Source organism: Macaca nemestrina, chromosome 1 (assembly GCF_043159975.1).
Source record: "Macaca nemestrina isolate mMacNem1 chromosome 1, mMacNem.hap1, whole genome shotgun sequence".
In the NCBI taxonomy this organism is placed as follows: Eukaryota; Metazoa; Chordata; class Mammalia; order Primates; family Cercopithecidae; genus Macaca; species Macaca nemestrina.
In genome coordinates this window covers 7,593,960-7,615,647 of record NC_092125.1, presented here as the reverse complement: position 1 = coordinate 7,615,647, position 21,688 = coordinate 7,593,960, and the positions used below count along the sequence as shown (strand labels likewise).

The 21,688-nt window shown below is 39.4% G+C and overlaps 1 protein-coding gene across 2 annotated transcripts in view; it reads left to right on the top strand.

Moving 5' to 3' along the window:
* Positions 1–20,522, top strand: part of LOC105474658 (kynurenine 3-monooxygenase) — a 59,158-nt gene extending 38,636 nt beyond the window's left edge. Inside the window, exons 11-15 of one of the 2 annotated variants that reach the window (XM_011729474.3) lie at positions 13,284–13,341; positions 16,472–16,554; positions 18,078–18,179; positions 18,270–18,329; positions 19,782–20,522. In XM_011729474.3, coding sequence (XP_011727776.2) covers positions 13,284–13,341; positions 16,472–16,554; positions 18,078–18,179; positions 18,270–18,329; positions 19,782–19,898 — 420 coding nt within the window. In that variant the 3' untranslated portion in view covers positions 19,899–20,522. Of the gene's footprint in view, positions 1–13,283; positions 13,342–16,471; positions 16,555–18,077; positions 18,180–18,269; positions 18,330–18,454; positions 19,090–19,781 lie in introns of those variants that run through there. The other variant, XM_011729475.3, reaches the window with a different exon arrangement.
* The last annotated feature ends 1,166 nt before the right edge of the window (positions 20,523–21,688 follow it).

The window sequence follows — 21,688 nt, the reverse complement described above, 5'->3', positions numbered from 1 at the left end:
ACCTTTGCTAAAATTGAATGTGGATATATTACTGGGTTCTCTATTCTGTTCCACTGGTCAATGTGTCTGTCTTTATGCCAATACCATGATGTTTTGGTTACTTTAGTATTGTAGCATAATTGAAATCAGGTAATGTGATGCCTCCAGTTTTGTTCTTTTTGCTCAGGATGGCTTTGGCTATTCTGTGTCTTTTGTGATTTCATATAAATTTTAGGATTATACTTTCTATTTCTGTGAAGAATGACATTGCTATTTTTATAGGTATTGCATTAAGTCTGTAGATTGCCTTGGGTAATATGGACATTTTAACAATATTGATCCTTCCAATCCATGAGCATGGAATATCTTTCCATTTTTTTGTGTCCTCTTCAATTTCTTTCATCAATGTTTTATAGTTTTCATTGTAGAGATCTTTCACTTCCCTGGTTAATTCCTGGGTGTCTTATTTTATGTGTAACTATTGTAAATGGGATTACCTTGTTGGTTTCTTTTTCAGATTGTTTGCTCTTGGCATATAGAATTGCTATTTATTTTTGTATGTTGATTTTGTATCCTGTAACTTTACTAAATTTGTTTATCAGTTCTAATAGTGTTTTTGGTGGAGTCTTTAGGTTTTTGTAAACATAAGGTCATATTTTCTGCAAACTAGGATAATTTGACTTCTTCTTTTCCAATTTGGATGTTCCTTATTTCTTTCTCTTGTCTAAATGCTCTGGCTAGGACTTTCAGTACTACGTTGCATAAAAATGGTGAAAATGGTCATCCTTGTCTTGTTCCATATTTTAGAGGAAAGGAAAGATTTTCTGTTTTTCCTCATTTCGTATGATACTAGCTGTGGGGTTGTCATATACAGCTTTTATCATGTTGAGATATATTCCTTCTATACCCAGTTTTTTGAGAATTTTTATCCTGAAGGGATGTTGAATTCTACAGAATGCATTTTCAGCATCAATTGAAATGATCATATGGTTTTTGTCTTTTGCACTGTTTTGATTTTGCACTGATGTTCTTCAGACATGTTGGTTGGTAGTTTTCTTTCTTTGTTATGTCCTTTCCAGGTTTTGGTATCGGGGTGATACTGACTTCATAGAATGAGTTAGGGAGAATTCCCTCTGTCTCAATCTTTTGGAATAGTTTCAGTAGGATTGGTGCCAACTCTTTGAATATCTGGTAAAATGCAACTGGGAGTCCTTCTGGGCTTTTATTTTTTGTTGACAATTGTTTTGATTACTGATTCAATCTCACTGCTAGTTATTGGTCCTTTCAGGGTTTCTATTTCTTCCTTATTTAATCTAGAAGTTTTGTACATGTCCAGAAATTTAGCCTTTTTCTCTAGGTTTTCTAGTATGTGTGCAAAAAGGTGTTCCTAGTAGTCTCAAAAGATCTTTTGTATTTTTGTGGTGTCCGTTGTAACGTCTCCAGTTTCATTTCTAATTGAGCTTGTTTGAATCTTCTCTTATACCTTCTTGGTTAAACTAGCTAATGTTCTATTGATTTTGAGTCTTTTTTCAAATAGTCAACTTTTTGTCTTGTTGATCTTTTGTATTTTTTTGTTTCAAATTCATTTGGTTCTCCTCTGATCTTTGTTATTTCTTTTCTTCTGCTGACTTTGGGTTTAGTTTGTTCTTGTTTTTCTAGTTCCTTGAGGTGTGACATAATGATGTCAATTTGTGATTTTTTGAACGTTTTTATGTAGGCATTTAATGCTATAAACTTTCCTCTTAGCATTGTTTTTGCTGTAACCCAGAGGTTTTGGTATGTTGTGTCACTATTATCATTCATTTCGAAGGATTTTTAAATTTCCATCTTGATTTCATTGTTAACCTCAAAATCATTCAGGAGAAGATTGTTTAATTTCCATGTATTTGTATAGTTTAGAGATTTCCTTGTGGAATTAATCTTGAGTTTAATTTTCCACTGTGGGCTGAGAAGATAACTGGATATGATTTTGATTTTTAAAAATTTACTGATACTTGTTTAATGACCTATCATATGGTTTATCTTGAAGAATGTTCCATGTGCTGATGAGAAGAACGTACATTCTGCAGTTCTTGGATAGAATGTTCTGTAAATATTTGTTAGATCTATATTTTCTAGAGTGTGGTTTAATCCATTGACAGCACTTAGACAGATCATTGAGACTTCTGTCTCAATGTAGTTTTAAAGTCCCCACTATTACTGTGTTAATTTCTATCTAATTTCTTAGATTGGGTAGTAATTGTTTTATAAATTTAGGAGCTCCAGTGTTAGGTGTATATAAATTCAGGATTGTAATATCTACTTGTGGGATCAATCCTTTTATCATTATGTAATGGCCTTCTTTGTCTTTTTTTTTTAACTGTTGTTTTAAAGTCTGTTTTATCTGATATAATAGCTACTCCTCCTTGCTTTCAGTTTCTATTTGCATGGAATATCTTTTTACACCCCTCTACCTTGAGTTTGTATGAATCCTTATGTGTTAGGTGAGTCTCTTGAAGACAGCAGACACTTGGTTTCTTATGTTTTTATCCATTCTTACAATCTGTATTTTTTAAGAGGAGCATTTAGAGCATTTATGTTCAGCATTAGTATTGAGATGTGAGGTGCTGTTTCAGTCATCATGTTAATTGTTACCTAGATACTTTGTTTTCTTCATTGTGTTATGTTTTATAGACTCTGTGAGTTTTATACTTTCAAGAGTTTCTATACTGGTGCATATCAACCTTTTGTTTCAAGATTTAGAGCTCCTTTTAGCATTTCTTGTATGGCTCATTAGGTAGTAAAAGACTCCTTCAGCATTTGTCTGAAAATGACTTTATCTCTCCTTCGTTTATGAAACTAAGTTTTGCTGGATATAAAATTCTTGGGTGACAGTTATTCTGTTTAAGGAGGCTGAAGGCAGGACCCCAATCCTTGCTGACTCGTAAGATTTCTGCTGAGAAGTCTGCTGTTAGTTTTCCTTTAAAAGTTACCTGTTGCTCTTGCCTCACTGCTCTTAGAATTATTTCCTTCATGTTGACTTTAGATAACTTGATAACTATATGCCTTGGGAATGTTCTTTTTGTAATGAGTCTCCCAGGACTTCTTTGAGCTTCTTGGATTTGCATATCTCAATCTGTAGCAGGGTCAGAAAAGTATTTCCTCAAATTAGTTTCCAAACTTTTTACTTTCTCTTCTCCCTCAAGAATATCAATTATTCTCAGATTTGGCCATTTTACATAATCCCATATTTCTTTGAGGCTTTGTTCACTTCTTTTGATTATATTTTCTTTATTTTTGTTTGATTGGGTTAATCCAAAAGCCTTGTCTTTGGGCTCTGAAATTCTTTCTTCTACTTTGTCTAGTCTATTGTTAAAATGCTCCACTGCCTTTTGTAATTCTTTGTGTCTTCCATTTCTAGAAGTTCTGATTGGGTTTTCTGTAAAATATCTATCTCTTTAGAAAATTTTTCATTCATATTTTGAATGTTTTAAATTTCTTCATGTTGTGTTTGACCTTTCTCTGGCATCTTCTTGAGTAACTTAATAATGTTTTGACATCTTTATCTGGTATTTCAAAGATTTCATCTTGGTGTGGATCTATTGCTGGACAGCCAGTGTGATCTTCTGGGGTTGTTATAGAACCCTGTTTTGTCATATTACTGGAATTATTTTTCTGGTTCCATCTAATTTGGGTAGACTATTTCTTCTAATTATTTTTAAATTTATTTTTGATTCAACTGTGTTTTTCTTTAATTTCCTTTTTACCCTTTAAGGATGTGATTTTAATGGTTATAGTTTATTGTAGCCTAATTCAGCTCTTGCTGTTTCAGGGTTGAAGAGTCTGTGTGAGTTCCTTGGTTATGGAGAGTCTTTGTTTGATGACTGGCTTTCTCAGATGCTGGTTGTAGTAGCAATGTCCTTGGTGTGCGTACAAGTTCACTTTCTCCTATGGGGTTGGAATGGTAGAGATATTTTGAAGCTCATCTCATTTTCCATGATGTGCACTTATTTATTTATTTATTTTTTCCCCAATATTTTATTTACTGGGTTGAATAGTTCAGGTTTCAGGCCAGTAGAGAAGGTGTCCTGGGCAGAAACTATTTATGGCTAAAGCAGGTGGATAAATGCAATATGAAATGGTGGGCAGAGGTCCCAGCCTTGACATAGGTGGTTGGGGGAGCTCTCAGTGAAACACACTGAAGTCTTTTCAGGGGAAAGGGTGAGAGCCACCTCTCCTCCCTTTTTCCTTCTGGCCTCCCCTGCCAGGCCAGCTGGAAAGTGATCCACCTCCCAGATACATCCCTGACCCAGTGTTCTGGCTATTCAGATCAGACAGGCACCTTTTTTCACTGCAGAAATGTTGATATTCCACGTAGAGAAGAGTTGTGACTCTACCTCTTGTGCAAGCCTGAGCCTGAAGGGTGCTCCCTCATGTGGGGCTGCAGTCACCCTGAAGTGTTCCAGAATGGCTGTCTGTAGGACACCCTTACCAAACTTCCATGGGAGAAGCCCATCCCCACTGTGTTTGCAGTGGTGGATGAGAAGGAAAAGAAGTTCTCTTTTCCAAGACTCTTCATGAGCACCAGGGCTGCTTGACTATTGGGTTAGAACTGCAGACTTTTCTTGCTGAGCCCAGCACTGCAAACATGACTCTGATGAAATAAACTTCCCACCAGCAGAAAGATCTGGGACTCCAGGCCTGCTCTCCAGATTCTTTTGTCCCATTGCGTGTTTCATTGATGTGGTACACTCCTCTTTCCCCTGGGACTAGGAGTCCCTGAGAGGTAGACTACTGTGAATACTGTTGCTCCTCTAGGTCCACCCACACAGTGGGGCTGCCACACTTGAGGCCACCGTGGGGAATGTCTGCAAGGGATCCAGTAATGTGACCTGTCTTCTAGCAGTGGGTACCAGTACCAGCTCTGATGGAGGTGGCAGGAGAGTGACACAGACTCTGTGATTCCTTGGCTATAAATAGGCTTAGTGTGTTGGCTATTTCAAATGCAGGTTGTAGGAGTAATTAACTGGTCATGTAGACAGACTTAGGACTTCCTGGTTAGCCAGGGTGGTGCAGATGATGGTGTGTATTAATCCGTTTTCATGCTGCTGATAAAGATATACCCAAGATTGGGTCATTCATAAAGAAATAGAGGTTTGATGGATGCACAGTTTCATGTGGCTGGGGAGGCCTCACAATTATGGTGGAGGGTAAAAGGTACTTCTCACATGGTAGCAGACAAGAGAAGAGTGAGAGCCAAGTGGAAGGGGTTTCCCCTTATAAAACCATCAGCTCTCATGAGACTTACTACCACAAGAACTGTCTGGGGGAAACTGCCCCCATGATTCCATTATCTCCCACCAGGTCCCTCCCACAACGTGTGGGAATTACAGGAGATACAATTCAAGATGAGATTTGGGTGGGGACACAGCCAAACCATATCACGGTGATAGCTGAGGTCACACACAAATTTTCTCCTTCCTGGGTGCAGGTTATTCTACCTGCAGATGCTGTAATGGACTGTGTCAGTTGGCTTCCAGCCAGGTGGTGGTACTTGCAAAAGAGCACCAGCTGTGGTGGTGGCAGTGCGATTTCTGCTTGCCTTATGTTACCTGGGGGAGGTACTCTGGTTTCTTATGTGAGGTGCCCGTCACGTAATCAAGCTCCCAAAAGTGTCTGTGCTTTGTGTTAAGCTACCAGGGTAGGTGGAGGGGCGAAGCCTGGTCAGGGTTGTGTTGGGCAGGTCCATACAAGCAGCACAAGCAGCATTCCCTGTGGGGGCCAGGGGACAGTTCTCTGGCCACTAGGGTAACGATTCAGGGACGAGGACAACTGCCTCTGCTTCACTGAAGAGTTTGCACAGCATTTAGGGAGTAGCAGGCAGCAGTAAGCTCCACCCAGCTTCCATGCACTTGGCAAGGCAGGCCTTACTTCCACAGTGTTCTGCTAGCAACAGCTAGCTAAGTTCCAGGAAGTCTGCGCTCAGAGCTCAAAACTGTCCTAGGCCATAAGCCTTCCCCTCAGAGACAGCAACTGTGACTTTCAGGCCACTCCCCTCCCAATCCACCCACAAATCCACGGCACCCAGCTTCTGCACTCGTGGCTGTGGTACACTTCCCATTCACCCCCTAGTTCCGGCCAAGGGAGTTCATCCCCACTTGAGATTATATCATAGATTTTAGTTGGGAACTTCTCTCAACCTGTGACTGCTGCCTGAGTTAGCTTGCAGACTTCCATGAGGTTCCCAGTGATGTAGAATCAGCAATAACCTCCCTTGGTCTGTACTGGAGACCGGGAATGTCCGCAAGTCTCTTCCAGCTGGTGCTCCTGCTTTTATATTCCCCACTGCTCACTAAATCAGTTCCAGTGCTTGGTAGGGTTAACGCCTTCCCCCATGGGCTGGATTGCCAGGTTCCCCAGTGGGGATTTATATCCTGGAGGCAGGCTCTCACCCTCTCACACTTTGAGGACTTACAATTTTTCACCTGGCTTATAGTATAGATTGCAACCTACCTCTTCTTTTAAAGGGTCTTATGGTTTCCTTCCATTTTCCTGTTAAGTTCCTGTGTTGCCTCCTGGAAAAAAGTTCACAGTGTGTATCTCTACATATTCTCTACATATATCTCTGCATATCTCTACACCACATCTTATCTTTCCAAGTGGGAGAGGCATGCTAACATTGCCTCCAATTCACTGTCTTAGGGGGAAAACTTTTTTTTTTTTTCCTACAACTAATTTTGGATTCAGTTTGCTCTTGCTTTTCTAGCTCTTTAGGGCACAATTGTTAGGTTGTTTATTTGAAGGTTTTCTTTTTTGATGTAGGTATTTATTGCTATGCACTTTAACTTTAGTACTGCTTTGGCTGTATCCCATAGGTTTTGGTATGTTCTGTTTCCATTTTCATTTGTTTCAAGAAATCTTTACATTCCCTCATTGGTCAATTTCTTCATTGACCCAGTGGTCAATCAGGAGCATATTGTTTAATTTCCATGTGTTTGTATAATTTACAAAGTTTCTCTTGTTATTTATTTATAGTTTCATCTCATTGTGGTCAGAAAAGATACTGGATGTGATTTCAGTTTTTAAAATTTTTTTGAGATTTTTTTTGTGACCTAACATATAATCTATCTTTGAGAACGTTTCATGTGCTAAGGAAAAGAAACTGTATTCTGCCTTTTTTGGATAATATGTTCTGTAAATACATATTAGGTCCATTTCTTATAGACTGTTTCTTTATTTTATGTCTTGATGATCTGTCCAAAGGTGAAACTAGGGTGTTGAGGTACCCAGCTATTATTGTATTGGGGTCTATCACTCTCTTTAGTTCTAATAATATTTGCTTTCTATATCTGGGTGGTCCTATGTTGGATGCATAGATATTTACAATTATATTCTCTTACTGAATTGAACTTTTTGTCATTATATAATGACCTCGTTTGTTTGTTTTTAGAGTTTTTGTCTTGAAATCCATTTTATCTCATATAAGTATAGCAACTCCTGCTCTTTTATGATTTCCATTTTCTTGGAATATCTTTTTCCATCCCTTTATTTTCAGTTGATGTGTGTCTTTATAGGTGATGTGAATTTCTTGTAGGCAGAATATAGTTGAGTCTTATCTTTTTGCACATTCAACTGCTATATGTATTTTGATTAGGGAATTTCTTCCATTTAGTTTCAGAATTATTAATGATAGGTATGGACTGACTACTGCCCTACTGTTATTTCTTTTCTGCTTGTTTTGTTGGTCCTCTTCTTCCTTCCTTCCTTCTTGTTTTTCTTTGTGTAAAAGTGATATTCTCTGGTAGTATGTTTTAAGTTTTTGCTTATTATTTTTTGTGCATTTACCATAGGTTTTTGTTTTGTGGTTACCATGAGGCTTGCAAATAACATCTTACAACCAAGTATTTTAAACTGATGACAACTTAACCCTGATTAGAAAAGAAGAAAAAAAAAAGAAAAAAGAGAAAAGAAAAGAAAAGACAAAGAGAAAACTAAACAACTCTACACTTTAACTCCATCCCCTTGGCATTTTGAGGTTTTGTTGTCTCTATATTTATCTTTTTATACTACCTCTAAAAAGTTCTTGTAATTATTTTTTTTAATAAATATGTCTTTTGGTCTTTCTACTAAAGATACATACATACTGCAGTTACAGTGTTAAGAGTATATTGTATTTGTCTGTATACTTACTATTACCAGTGAATTAGATACCTTCAGGTGATTTTTTTTCTCATTTGTTAACATCCTTTTCTTTCATATTGAAGATCTCCCTTGCGTATTTTTTGTAAGACGGATCTGGTGTTGATGAAATCTCTCAGCTTTTGTTTGTCTGTGAAAGTATTTTCTCCTTCATGTCTGTAGAATAATTTTGCTGCATACAATATTCTAAATTGGAAGCTTTTATTCCTTTAGCAATTTGAATATGCCAATCCGTTCTCTTTTGTCCTATAAGGTTTCTGCTGCAAAGTCTGCTGCCAGACATATTGGAGCTCCTTTTGGTTATTTGCTTATATTCACTAGTTGCTTTCAGGATCCTTTCTTCAAACTCGACCTTTGAGAGTTTCATTAATATGTGCCTTGATGTAGCCTTATTTGGCTTGAATCTGTTTAGTGTTCTATGATCTTCTTGTACCTGGATATTCATATCTTTCTCTAGGTTTGGGAAGTTTTCATTATTATTTCTTCGAATAAACTTTCTACCATGATGTCTCTCTTTATACATGTTCTCTTTAAGGCCAACAATATTAGATTTGCCCTTGTCAGTCTATTTCCTGGATCTTACATGTATGCTTAATTTTTTTTATTCTTATTGTTTCCCTCTGACTGTATTTTTATATGGACTGTCTTCCAGCTCACTAATTTTTTCTTCTGTTTGGTCAGTTCTGCTATTGAGAGACTCTGATGCATTTTTCAATTGAATTTTTCAGCTCCAACATGTCTACTTGATTTTTAAAAATTATTTCAATCTCTTTGTTAAATTTATCTGATACAATTCTGAATTCCTTCTCTGTATTATCTTGACGTTTGTTGAACTTCTGCAAGACAAGTATTTTGAATTATCTATTTGAAAGGTCATATATCTTTGTCACTCCAGGACTGGTCACTGGTGCCTTATTTAGTTCGTTTGGTAAGGCCATGTTCCTTGGATGTTCTTGATGCTTGTGGATGTTTGTTGATGTCTGGGCTTTGAAGAGTTAGGTGTCTATTTTGTCTATTTTGTCTTCACAGTCTGGGCTTGTTTGTGCCTGTCCTTCTTGAGATAGCTTTCCAGGTATTCCAAGGGGAATGAGCGTTGTGATCTAAGCTTGTGGTCACTGCAGCTGTATCAGTACTAGGAGGTGCCCTAAGCCCAGGAATGTTACAACTCTTGCCAAGTCATAGAGGCACAATGATGCTTCTAGATGAAACATTGCCCTAAAGGGAGAATTCCTTGGGTTACTAGGCAAAGTATCTCAGTCTCTTCTCTTTTGTTCCTTGAACCACAAGAAGTTTTTCTCCCCATGCTGGGCTGCCTGGAGTTGGGGGAGGAGTGACACAAGCACTCCTGTGGCCACCACAGCTGGCACTGTGCTGGGTCATACCTGAAGCTAGCACAGTACTGTGCCTTGCCTAATGCTCACGGTGACTACTGCCTGGCTACCACTGATGGTTATTCAAGGCCCAAGGGCTCGTTAGTTAGCGGGTGGTGAACCCTGCCAGGACTCAGTCATTGCCTTCAAGGAAGAAAATTCCCTTCTGGCCCAGGGTGGGACTAGAAATGCCATCCAGGAGCTAAGGCCTGGAATCAGGGACTTCAGGAATCTAGTTGGTGCTTTATTTTATTGTGGCTTAGATGGTACCTAAGCAGTAAGACAAAGACCTCTATATTTTTCTTCTCCTTTCCCCAAGTGAAGGGAGTTTTTCCCCAAGCTGCACTGCCTGGAGTTGAAGAAAAGGGTCCCATGTTCTTTAAATCATCTCTAGATTACTTATAATACCAACACCTAATACAATAGAAATGCCGTGTGTATAACCGTTATACCGTATTCAATACCTAATACAATAGAAATGCCATGTATATAACCAAATGCCATGTATATAACCGTTATACTGTATTTTTATTTGTATTCTTTTTATTGTTACATTATTTTTATTTTTATTTTTTGAATATTTCCAATCCAGACTTGATCGAATCCATATATCCAGAACTTGGGTATATGCGGCTGACCATATAGTATTCTGTTCAGTTAGAGAAAAAATGTACCAGTAGCTCAAAATTTGGAAACTTGGCTATCAGCAATTCAAGACTTAATGTAAAAAATTTTTTTTTCTAGGTACTATGTATAAATATGTAACATTAGCCTCAAAGAAAGAAAATAATCCAAAATTATCTTTCTTTTATTTATTTACTTATTTTTTCTTTTTTTAATTATACTTTAAGTTCGAGGGTACATGTGCACAACGTGCAGATTTGTTACATGTGTATACATGTGCCGTGTTGGTTCGCTGCACCCATAACTCATCATTTACATTAGATATTTCTCTTAATACTATCCCTCCCCCAGCCCCCCACACCCTGACAGGCCCTGGTGTGTTATGTTCCCCACCCTGTGTCCAAGTGTTCTCATTGTTCAGTTCCCACCTATGAGTGAGAACATGCGGTGTTTGATTTTCTGACCTTGCAACTCATCATCACTGGCCATCAGAGAAATGCACATCAAAACCACAGTGAGATACCATCTCACACCAGTTAGAAAAGCGATCGTTGGGGGAAGGGGGAGGGATAGCATTAGGAGATATACCTAACGTAAATGACGAGTTAATGGGTGCAGCACACCAACATGGCACATGTATACATATGTAACAAACCTGCACATTGTGCACATGTACCCTAGAACTTAAAGTATAATAATAAAAAAAAAAACCCTAAAAAAAAAAGAAACGCGATCATTAAAAAAACAACAGGTGCTGGAAAGAATGTGGAGAAATAGGAACACTTTTACACTGTTGGTGGGACTGTAAACTAGTTCAACCATTGTGGAAGACAGTGTGGCGATTCCTCAAGGATCTCTTTCTTTTCTACTTTTTCTTTCCAAAGGAAAGGGAAACCTGAGTGACAAGGTTAAGTAAAACTATGAGCTGATTAGATGTTGAACACTACTGCCTTCATGGAAATTTTACTATTTTGGCTAGAAAAAGAATTCAGAAAAGAAATAGTGTTTAAAAGTTGAACATTCATTTCAAGGAATCCTAAACTAATTTGTGTGTGTGTGTATGTGTGTGTATATGTGTGTGTGTATGTGCTAATAGCTTCATAATCATTAATCATATATTATTTTGGTTATTGGCATATATTCCAAGTAAAAATAGCTTGTGAATCTAATCAATTATATTTTCCACAAAGCAGCGGTAAACATTTTGTTTTATAAAAACATAAGAAGACATTAATTGTAGCACAGTGGATAAGTGCCTCGGAGGCATTAGAACACTTGGTTTTAAATCTTGGCCCCAGAATTTACTGCAAATATATTCTTGCGCAATTTACTTACCTTATCTTTACTTCCTCATCTATAAAATTGAAATTTTAGGCTGGGCGCGGTGGCTCATGCCTGTAATCCCAGCATTTTGGGAGACTGAGGCAGGTGGATCACTTGAGGTCAGAAGGTTGAGACCAGCCTGGTCAACATGGCAAAACCCCGTCTCTATTAAAAATACAAAAAAATTAGTCAGGTGTGGTGGCAGGTGCCTGTAGTCCCAACTACTTGGGAGGCTGAGGCAGGAGAACTTGGCTTGAACTTGGCAGGTGGAGGTTGCAGTGAGCCGAGATCGTGCTACTGCACTCCTGCCTGGGCGACAGATCAAGACTGCATTTCAAAATAAATTTTAAAAAATCAATAATTAAATTTAATTAAATTGGAATTTTAATAGTGTCTACCTCAGAGAGTTGTGAAGAGTAAATGAATTAACTTAAACAAAAGAATATAAAACTGTTATCTCAGCCCTATATGGTACCTCTCACTTCTATAGTATTGAGACTATATAATTGATTTGACAAATAAATCTGCTTGTCTCAGATGTAATCTTTATAATTGATGTGAAAAATATTTTATTTAAAAAATATCTTTAGGCCAGGCACAGTGGCTTATGCCTGTAATCCCAGCACTTTGGGAGGCCAAGATGGGCAGATCACTTGAGGTCAAGAGTTCGAGACCAGTCTGGCCAATGTGGTGAAATGCCATCTCTATAAAAATACAAAAATTAGCTGGACATGGTGGCGCATGCCTGTAATCCTGGCTACTTGGGAGGCTGAGGAAGGAGAATCATTTGAACCTAACAGGTGGAGATTGAAGTGAGCCGAGATTGCGCCACTGCACTTCGGCCTCAACAACAGAGCGAGACTCCATCTAAAATAATAATAAAAAAGAACAGAAAAAGAACAAAAAGAAAAAAAAATCTTTATACTACCTTTAAAGCTGTAGCTTGAATTCCTAGGAAGCAGGAAACATTGTTTTCAATTCTCTATCCTCTCTGTATTTAGCATAGTACATTATTAATTTTGTGGACTTCTTAATATTGCTTTAATCTTGAGTTATAGGAACTAAATTAGTATGTAAGCAGTTTTATCCTATCATTAAATTGCTCTAAATGTGAATCTTAAAGACTTGAATAGTTTAAGTATAATTTTAAAACTTATGGTAGAGCAATATAATGATTTCTTCTTCTCAAAGAAGTAATGGAATCTATCAAAATTAAAACAGTAATGTAAAATCTTGGTCGAATTTCAAATTGCTATATCATATATATGTAAATTGGACAAAGATAACACAATCAAGCATGAAGTCTATTTTTTTTTCTTTTTTCTTTTTTCTTTTTTTTTTTTTTTAGACAGGGTCTTGCTCTGTCACCCAGGCTGGAGTGCAGTGGAGCGATCTCAGCTCACTGCAACCTCCATCTCCCAGGTTCAAGTGATCCTCTCACCTTAGCCTCCCGAGTAGCTGGGACCACAGCCACACACCACCACACCCAGCTATTTTTTTGTATTTTTAGTAGATACAGGGTCTCCTCATCTTGCCCAGACTGATCTCAAACTCCTGAGCTCAAGCGATCTGCTCACCTCGGCCTCCCAAAGTACTGGGATTACAGGTGTGAGCCATCACGCCCAGGCCCAGTGGTCATTTTTAACCATAATTCAATATCATGTGACAACTCAACTGCTATGTACTAGTTGAGGATAAACAGTCTGTGAATTATCTTCACCAGTGGAAGGTCTGTTCAAAATCAGTAATAAGGGTTTTTAAAAATTATTATTTCTAGTTTCTTATTTCCCATTTGTTTTCTTGTTTCAGGGCTTTGAAGACTGCTTGGTATTTGATGAGTTAATGGATAAATTCAATAATGACCTCAGTAAGTAAGGTCAATTTCTCAACTGGACGTGGACTAGCTCTTCTGACTAATGTTGGACTTATTTCTGATCCTCAGTGATCACAGACCTCTGATGTATAATGTAAATTCTCTCCCCGGGATTACGTATTGTTCTACTAACAGTCTATGCCACCGTTCTCCCGGAGCAACAACTAGCACCCAGAAAAAGAAACATAGTTTGCTTTGAAGTTTCTATGTGGAGGTCCACAAAGTGATTCACTCAAAGATAAAAGCTCGGAGTACCCATGCTTGGCAGAGATACGCTGCTCTCTCTCCCTTGTCAGCCTAGGTAACACCCTCTGCCTGCATCTCCCAGCAGCAGTCCCAACGTTCTGGCACCAGGGATGGGTTTCATGGAAGACAATGTTTCCACAGACGGGGGCGTTGGAGGAGACGGTTCCGGGATGAAACTGTTCCTGCTCTGATCATCAGGCATTAGTCAGATTCTCATAAGGAGCGTGCAAGCTAGATGCCTGGCCTGTGCAGTTCACAACAGGGTTCACGCTCCTATGAGAAGCTAATGCCACTGCTGATCTGACAGGAGGCGGAGCTCAGGCGGGAATGCGGTGTCACCTGCCACTCACCTCCTGCTGTGCGCCCGGTTCCTAACAGGCCATGGACAGAGGGCTGGGGACATTTACCCTACAACACATCCTCAGAAACATTCTTAGAAGCTCCAGTGTTTTTTGCCCTGTCAAAGATTGCATCTAACTCTTTTTTTTTTTTTTTTTTTTTTTTGAGACGGAGTTCTGCTCTTGTTACCCAGGCTGGAGTGCAATGGCGATCTCAGCTCACTGCAACCTCCGCCTCCTGGGTTCAAGCGATTCTCCTGCCTCAGCCTCCCGAGTAGCTGGGATTACAGACATGCGCCCCCACACCCGGCTAATTTTTTGTATTTTTAATAGAGACGGGGTTTCTCCATGTTGGTCAGGTTGGTCTCCAACTCCCGACCTCAGGTGATCCTCCCGCCTCGGCCTCCCAAAGTGCAGGGATTACAGGCGTGAGCCACCATGCTGGGTCATGCATCTGATACTTTCATTTGCCTTCTGATTAAAATCGATTCAGCCAATACATTAATTTTACAGATAATGAACTTTTAAGTATTTATATGTAATTCTGGAAGTAATTTAAATTAAATGTGTCCAATTATATATATTATGTATATAGTATAAATACATAATATGCCTGATGTGCCTGGGTCTGAAGAGATTATAGCATTCCATGTCAAATTTCTTCTTTTTTTTTTTTGGAGACGAAGTCACTCCATTGCCCAGGCTGAAGTTCAGTGGCTGCAATCTTGGCTCACTGCAACTTCTGCCTCCTGGGTTGAAGCAATTCTCCTGCCTCAGCCTCCAGATTAGCTGGGATTATAGGCATACACCACCACACCCGGCTAATTTTTGTATTTTTAGTAGAGATGAGGTTTTGTCATGTTGGCCTGGCTGGTCTCAAACTCCTGATCTCAAGCGATCCACCCACCTTGGCCTCCCAAAGTGCTGGGATTATAGGCGTGAGCCACCGTGCCTGGCATCAATTCCTTTATGATTTTTTTTTTTCATTATTTTTCAGTCGTCTCTGTCAAACGCTCAGGAGCCAGAGGCCTTTGTTCCCTCTCTTCCTTCCTAGCCCTCGTGTGACTGATTTGCACATGACCACGGAGGTGGCTGGAGGGCTTGTATATTACATATATAAAACAAGGTGCAAACAATAGCCTGAGAACTGGATAACCTTTTCCTGCTTCCCAGCATCATGTGCTTTCAAAAGCCACCTCTGATTTTACACTTGTTTCAGGTAAAGGATAGACTAGAGGACTGACCTTAAATTACACCCAGTTTCAAGTCCTGACTTGCCAACTTATTAACTGTGTGATCTTGAGCACATCACTTCATCTTTCTAAAGCCTCCGTTCTTTTTCATCTGTAAAGTGGAGATAATACTCTCAACTTCAGAGTTGTAAACATTGAATAATTCCTATAAAGTTTTAAAAAGAAAAAAAAAAGCCTGTCATAAAGTAAGTTGAGAGTAAATGTTTGCTGTGGTGTTTTAGGAAGTCCAAGGACACTGATGCCTGGGTCTGAAGAGATTATAGAGTTCCAGGACAAATTTTCTCATCTTTTTTTTTTTTTTTTGGTTATTTCCCCGTCAAGTCTCTCAGATGCTCAGGAGCCAGAGATATTTTGTTTCCTCCTTTCCTAGCACTCGTGTGTCTGGTTTACACATGACGTTGGAGGTGGATAGAGGGTTTATGCATAAGAACACACTGTCAACGCTGGTTTGGGGCACTAGAGAACAAAGATAAAACAATAGTATAGATTAACTGTTGTAATTTTTATTTAATCACGACAGGAAATGTTCTATGTGTATTATCAATAGTCATAGATTGTTGGTTATACAGTGTGGGGAAAAGAAAGACATCAGCCTGTTACTGTGTCTATATAGAAAGAAGTAGACATAAGAGACTCCATTTTGTTCTGTATTTGAGATGCTGTTAATCTGTGACCCTACCCCCAACCTTGTCCTTGCAAGAGACATGTGCTGTGGTAACTCAAGGTTTAATGGATTTTGGGCGTGCAGGGTGTGACTTTGTTCCTAGAAAAGCTAGGTATTGTCCAAGGTTTATCCCCATGTGATAGGATGAAACAATGTTGCTAAAAGGTTTATCTCAAGGCACAGGATTTTCCTTTAAACTTATTCATGTCACAGATCCTTGTTCTTATGTCTTACTGCTAATTTCCTCCCTAAAAACGATCCTATTGTCCTGCCACTCCCTTATCTTTAAGATGGTAAAGATAATTATAAATACTAAGGGAACTCAGAGGCCGGTGCCAGCGTGGGTCCTCTGTAAGCTGAGCGCCGGTCCCCTGGGCCCCCGCTTTTCTTTCTCTATACTTTGTCTCTGTGTCTTATTTCTTTTCTCAAGTCTCTCGTTCCACCTTACGAGAAACACCCACAGGTGTGGAGGGGCAGGCCACCCCTTCAATACAGAATGGTTATTTATAGTTTAAAAAAAATAGCAAGAGCATTGGTGGTGAACACACTGTTTAATTTGACCTGTGAAGAGTTCAGCACATTTTTATAGAAGGTTTTAGAAAGATGTATTATTTAACTTCCAGGTTTGTGTCTTCCTGTGTTCTCAAGATTGAGAATCCCAGATAGTCACGCGATTTCAGACCTATCCATGTACAATTACATAGAGGTGAGTGACAAGGTTTGGCTTTATTCCATGAGACGGTTCGCTGATATTCTAACAAATGTTCTTTTCTTTTTCTTTGCTTCAGCCTCCATCTCATGCATGCTATATAAGAATACCTACAGATAAGAACACACACACACACACACACACACACAGAGCATTCCTTAGACTTGGGTGGATTGTGACTCTGTGGCCAGTGACAATGACCCACACACAATATCTCTATCTACACTTTAAGGACATTTAGGAGGTAACAAAACCTCTGATAATTCACATGCTTTTATCTTAGATATTTAGTAATATGTTAATTTAATGAAAGGACAACTTTCAGATGTGTTAACATATTTAGAAAATCTAAGAAATGTTGAATGGCCTTTTCACTCATAACATTATAACTTACATATTTAGAGTAGCATTGATTATCCTTTGGAACCTTATGTACTAGAAAGAAAATGCATAATACCAAAAAGAAATTCATGTTCAGGAAGATTAGTACTTTGAAGAAAAACACATTAATTCCATTTTGAACCACTCACACGAAAAGTTCACAATAAGTGATTGTGATTATAGTTTTAAAATAATAAAATGAAAGGATTTACAAGACAAATTTAAAGCAGAGTGACCAGCTATTTTCCATCTCTCCTGAAGATAGAAAGAAACTGGACTTCAGCTTGAGCAAAATTGCATCAGATGTGGTAGAGGACGTCCTACAAGATATTGGAGGATTTATTGATGTATCTTGTCCCATCCTTTAAAAACAGGCTGGCTATGACACAGTATCTGTCCTAAAAAAAAGAGTAGGTCCAGACAAACAAAGCTTTAAACAATCTCTTTTTGCCATAAACAATATTACAAACCAATCAGGAAGCAACAGAAAATTAGACAAACCTGGCCGGGCGCGGTGGCTCAAGCCACCCAGTAATCCCAGCACTTTGGGAGGCCGAGACGGGCGGATCACGAGGTCAGGAGATCGAGACCATCCTGGCGAACACGGTGAAACCCCGTCTCTACTAAAAAATACAAAGAAACTAGCCGGACGAGGTGGCGGGCGCCTGTAGTCCCAGCTCTTCCGGAGGCTGAGACAGGAGAATGGCATAAACCCGGGAGGCGGAGCTTGCAGTGAGCTGAGATCCGGCCACTGCACTCCAGCCTGGGCGACAGAGCGAGACTCCATCTCAAAAAAAAAAAAAAAAAAAGAAAAGAAAATTAGACAAACCTTTGAGCTCACAGATTACCTGCAGATCTGGTTAAACAAACCCTCTACTGAAATAGACTTCCTGTATTGACTCCTGAGCAAAATAAACTTCCCTAGCAGGCTTCATGTATTTGCTGTACATTTTCAAGGCAATGTCCTATATGACCGACATTTACTAAAATGGATTGGGAATAACATTACGGAAACAAAAAATTATTTGACTACTTTGTGTTTGGCATTGCGATGAGTGGGAATGAAGAATAATACTAAGTCACAGTAAGAAATGAATGTGTTCGTTCAAAAGCATTCTTTAAGACTCTCATTATTGCAGATGCGAGCACATGTCAACTCAAGCTGGTTCATTTTTCAGAAGAATATGGGGAGATTTCTTCATGCTATTATGCCATCGACCTTCATCCCTCTCTACACCATGGTAAGGTCTGGACTGAAGACTTTTCCTCATTTTAATTTTCTGTTTAGCTGTTACGGAATATACAAGAATACTTTTTAAACTTTCCTGCAGGTCTCTTTTTCCAGAATAAGATACCATGAGGCTGTGCAGCGTTGGCATTGGCAAAAAAAGGTTGGAACAGATTACATTTTATGAATTTTTTAATATAATGTGTGAAAATGTCATAGTATTATGATTATGTTTGTTTCAGACAAATACGGAAATAATGGGACACCAACTGTTTGCCTTCCAAACAGAAACTGCCCTGAATACAGAGAGGGAAGAGTGCTTACTGAACAACATTACAAGGAGGTGGCAAAGAAAGAGAGCTTTTGAAGGGAAGAGTCTCAGGAAAGAAGCTGATGCTAATATTTCTCAACTTTTTACTTTATTTTAGCAAGATGTACTGTTCTTGATTTTTGCTTCGTGCAATATTCTTATGAGTTTAATTTGTAAAGTTGGACAGAACTGAATCACTTTTAAAACACCTATTCCAATGGAATGCTATAATACATTCATTTTGGGCAGTTGGCCTAGAGATGCCATTAAATGGAATTCTGATTCCCTAGTCTTCCACTTTGGGGATTTTACAACGTCCATTTATTCAACAGACAGTTTTATTTAGTACACAGCACTGAGCTGTCGTGGTGATGAACGCGACCAGTTCACACCTTTCACCAAGCTCAGAGGCTAGTGGGGGATAGAGACAGTTGCACTGGAGAGGGATACAATGCCCCCGAGGAGGACAGGAGGGGCCAGGACGGGGGAAGGCGGAAGACACATGAGAAACATAGTTCAGTGGAGCTGGAAGGCGGCACTAGCGTGTGAGAATGGTCAGAGGGTGGAGGCAGGGCTTTAAACACCTGGAATATTATCTTGAGAGAAACAGGGAGGCCAACAGCCTCAGGTCTGAATTTTAGAAAGATGTCTATATGGAGAATGGATTGGAAGAAATCAAGATGTATCTAAACAAGATGAATAAAATAGGGCCTCCACCCTTCAGGAGCTGAAAGTCTAAAAGGGGAAAAGATGCCAGCAGGCAGTTAGGATGCAGGACACTAAGTGCGGGGAGAGAAACAGGCCAGGATGCCGTGGGAAAGCACCTGACTCAGGCTGGAAAGAGTCTCAGGCCACTGTTCACAGCTAGTGTTTAGTCTCCATGTGAGTCTTAGTCACAGAGGCCACCAGGCCACCACTCTTCTCCTGGAGACTTTTGGGAAGCTTCTGAGAAGGAACCAATGATGTGCGGCTCCAGCACAGTGGTACTCTTCTTAGAATTCACAGCTCTTTTTCTAAACTGCACAGGTTTTTTAATGACTGGACAAAAGCTGACTGCTAAATTTTTTTCATACAGAAGACCTTGATTCATGAGTTTCTTGGGAGAGAGGGAGAAGGGCGACTCCCAATCCTTGACTTTATCTTGATCTTATCGATTCCTGACCTGGTGGTCATGCAATTAAATTGTTGTTTCAGGTTAAAGAACAAAGAGGACATTGTTTACCCCTTTGTTGTTAAAAAAAATGAAGTCTATTTTCAGATTTGAATCTCTGGACAAATGAAATGAGAGTTCTTGCTGTCTTACAGGTGATATACAAAGGACTCCTTTTCTTGGGATCACTGATAGCCATCAGCAGTACTTACCTACTTATGCACTACATGTCACCACGACCTTTCCACTACTTCAGAAGACCATGGAACTGAACAGCTCACTTCTGGAATACAAAACATGTTTCCCTACAAAGGCCATGGACTTCCTAGAACAAATTTATCTCATTAGCAGGTGATAGAAAGGTTTTGAGGTTACAAATGCTTGATTTCTCTGTGACCAAAATTAAGCACGAAAAGTTTCCATTGCCATATTTTATTCACTAATGGAAGATAGTGATCTGCTTATAATTAAACTGAATGTAGTATATCTCTGTGTGTTAATTGCAATTACTCGGGGTGGGGGACATTTTAAAAGTTGAAACATGCAACTTCCTCTACATTATACACACTCAGGTTGAGTCATTCTAACTATAAAAGTGCAATGACTAAGATCTTTCGCTTCTCAGAAAGTAAGGCCCAAGATGCCTCAGGGAAGACCGTAATCATGCCTTTTCTTTAAAAGACACAATAGGACTCACAATAGCATTGCCCCAACACCTGGGACTAAAAATCACAACTTGCCTAGCATGTTAACTGCACTTTTCATTACCTGAATGGAACTTACCTAACCACAGGGCTCAGATGTACCAGATAAAAGCAGAAATGTAAATAATGAATTCAGGGGAGTTCCAGAGACTTACAAAATGAACTCATTTTATTTTCCCAGCTTCAAATACAAGTCTTACCGTCTGTTTATCTATCATCTATCATCTAATCTATCTATCTCTATTTATTTATGTATTAGAGATCAGGTCTCACTCTGTCGTCCAGGCTGGAGTGCAGTGGCATGGTCTTGCTTCACTGCAACCTCTGCCTCCTGGGCTCAAGCAATCCTCCCAATTCAGCCTCCCAAATAGCTGGGGCTACCAGGCTCAGCTAATTTTTTGGTATTTTTCAGTAGAGACCGGGTCTTGCCATTGCTGCCCAGGCCAGTCTCAAACTCCTGGCCTCATGTGATCTGCCCACCTCAGCCTCCCAAAGTGCAGGGATTAGAGGTGTGAGCCACCACTGCCAGCCCAGAGTTACCCTCTAAAGATAAGAAGAAGGCTATTAATATCATACTAAGCAAAGGACGGGAAAGGGTTTTATTCATAAATTAAATGTCTACATACGCAAAAGTGGAAAGGAAACAAGGGGAGACAACTTTTACAGAAATACAAAGCCATTATTTTATTCAATTTCAGACCCTCAGAAGCAATTTACTAATTACTCTTGGACTACATACTGCAGCAGAACCAGCAATACACTTGATTTTTAAAAGCACATTTAGTGAAAACATTTTCTTTGGTTCATCCTTCTTTAACAGGCTGCTGAGTCACTGAGAAGTCCTTCAAACATGATTATGAAGATGAAACACTAGAGTCATATAAGCAATAAAAATTGGGCAATGGGCCAGGCGCAGTGGCTCAAGCCTGTAATCCCAGCACTTTGGGAGGCCGAGACGGGCGGATCACGAGGTCAGGAGATCGAGACCATCCTGGCTAACACGGTGAAACCCCGTCTCTACTAAAAATACAAAAAATTAGCCGGGCGTGGTGGCAGGTGCCTGTAGTCCCAGCTACTCGGGAGGCTGAGGCAGGAGAATGGTATGAACCCAGGAGGCGGAGCTTGCAGTGAGCCGAGATCGCGCCACTGCACTCCAGCCTGGGCGACAGAGCGCGACTCCATCTCAAAAAAAAAAAAAAAAAATTGGGCAATAAGATGATTCAGTGTTTCTTTTCTTTATTGTCAATGAAATCCTTGAGTTCTAATAATCCATGTTTAGTTTGTAGGGAAAGAAAAAATAATTTTTCCTTCTACCCACTTTAGGTTCCTTTGCTGGGGCCCCTATAACAAAAGACAGA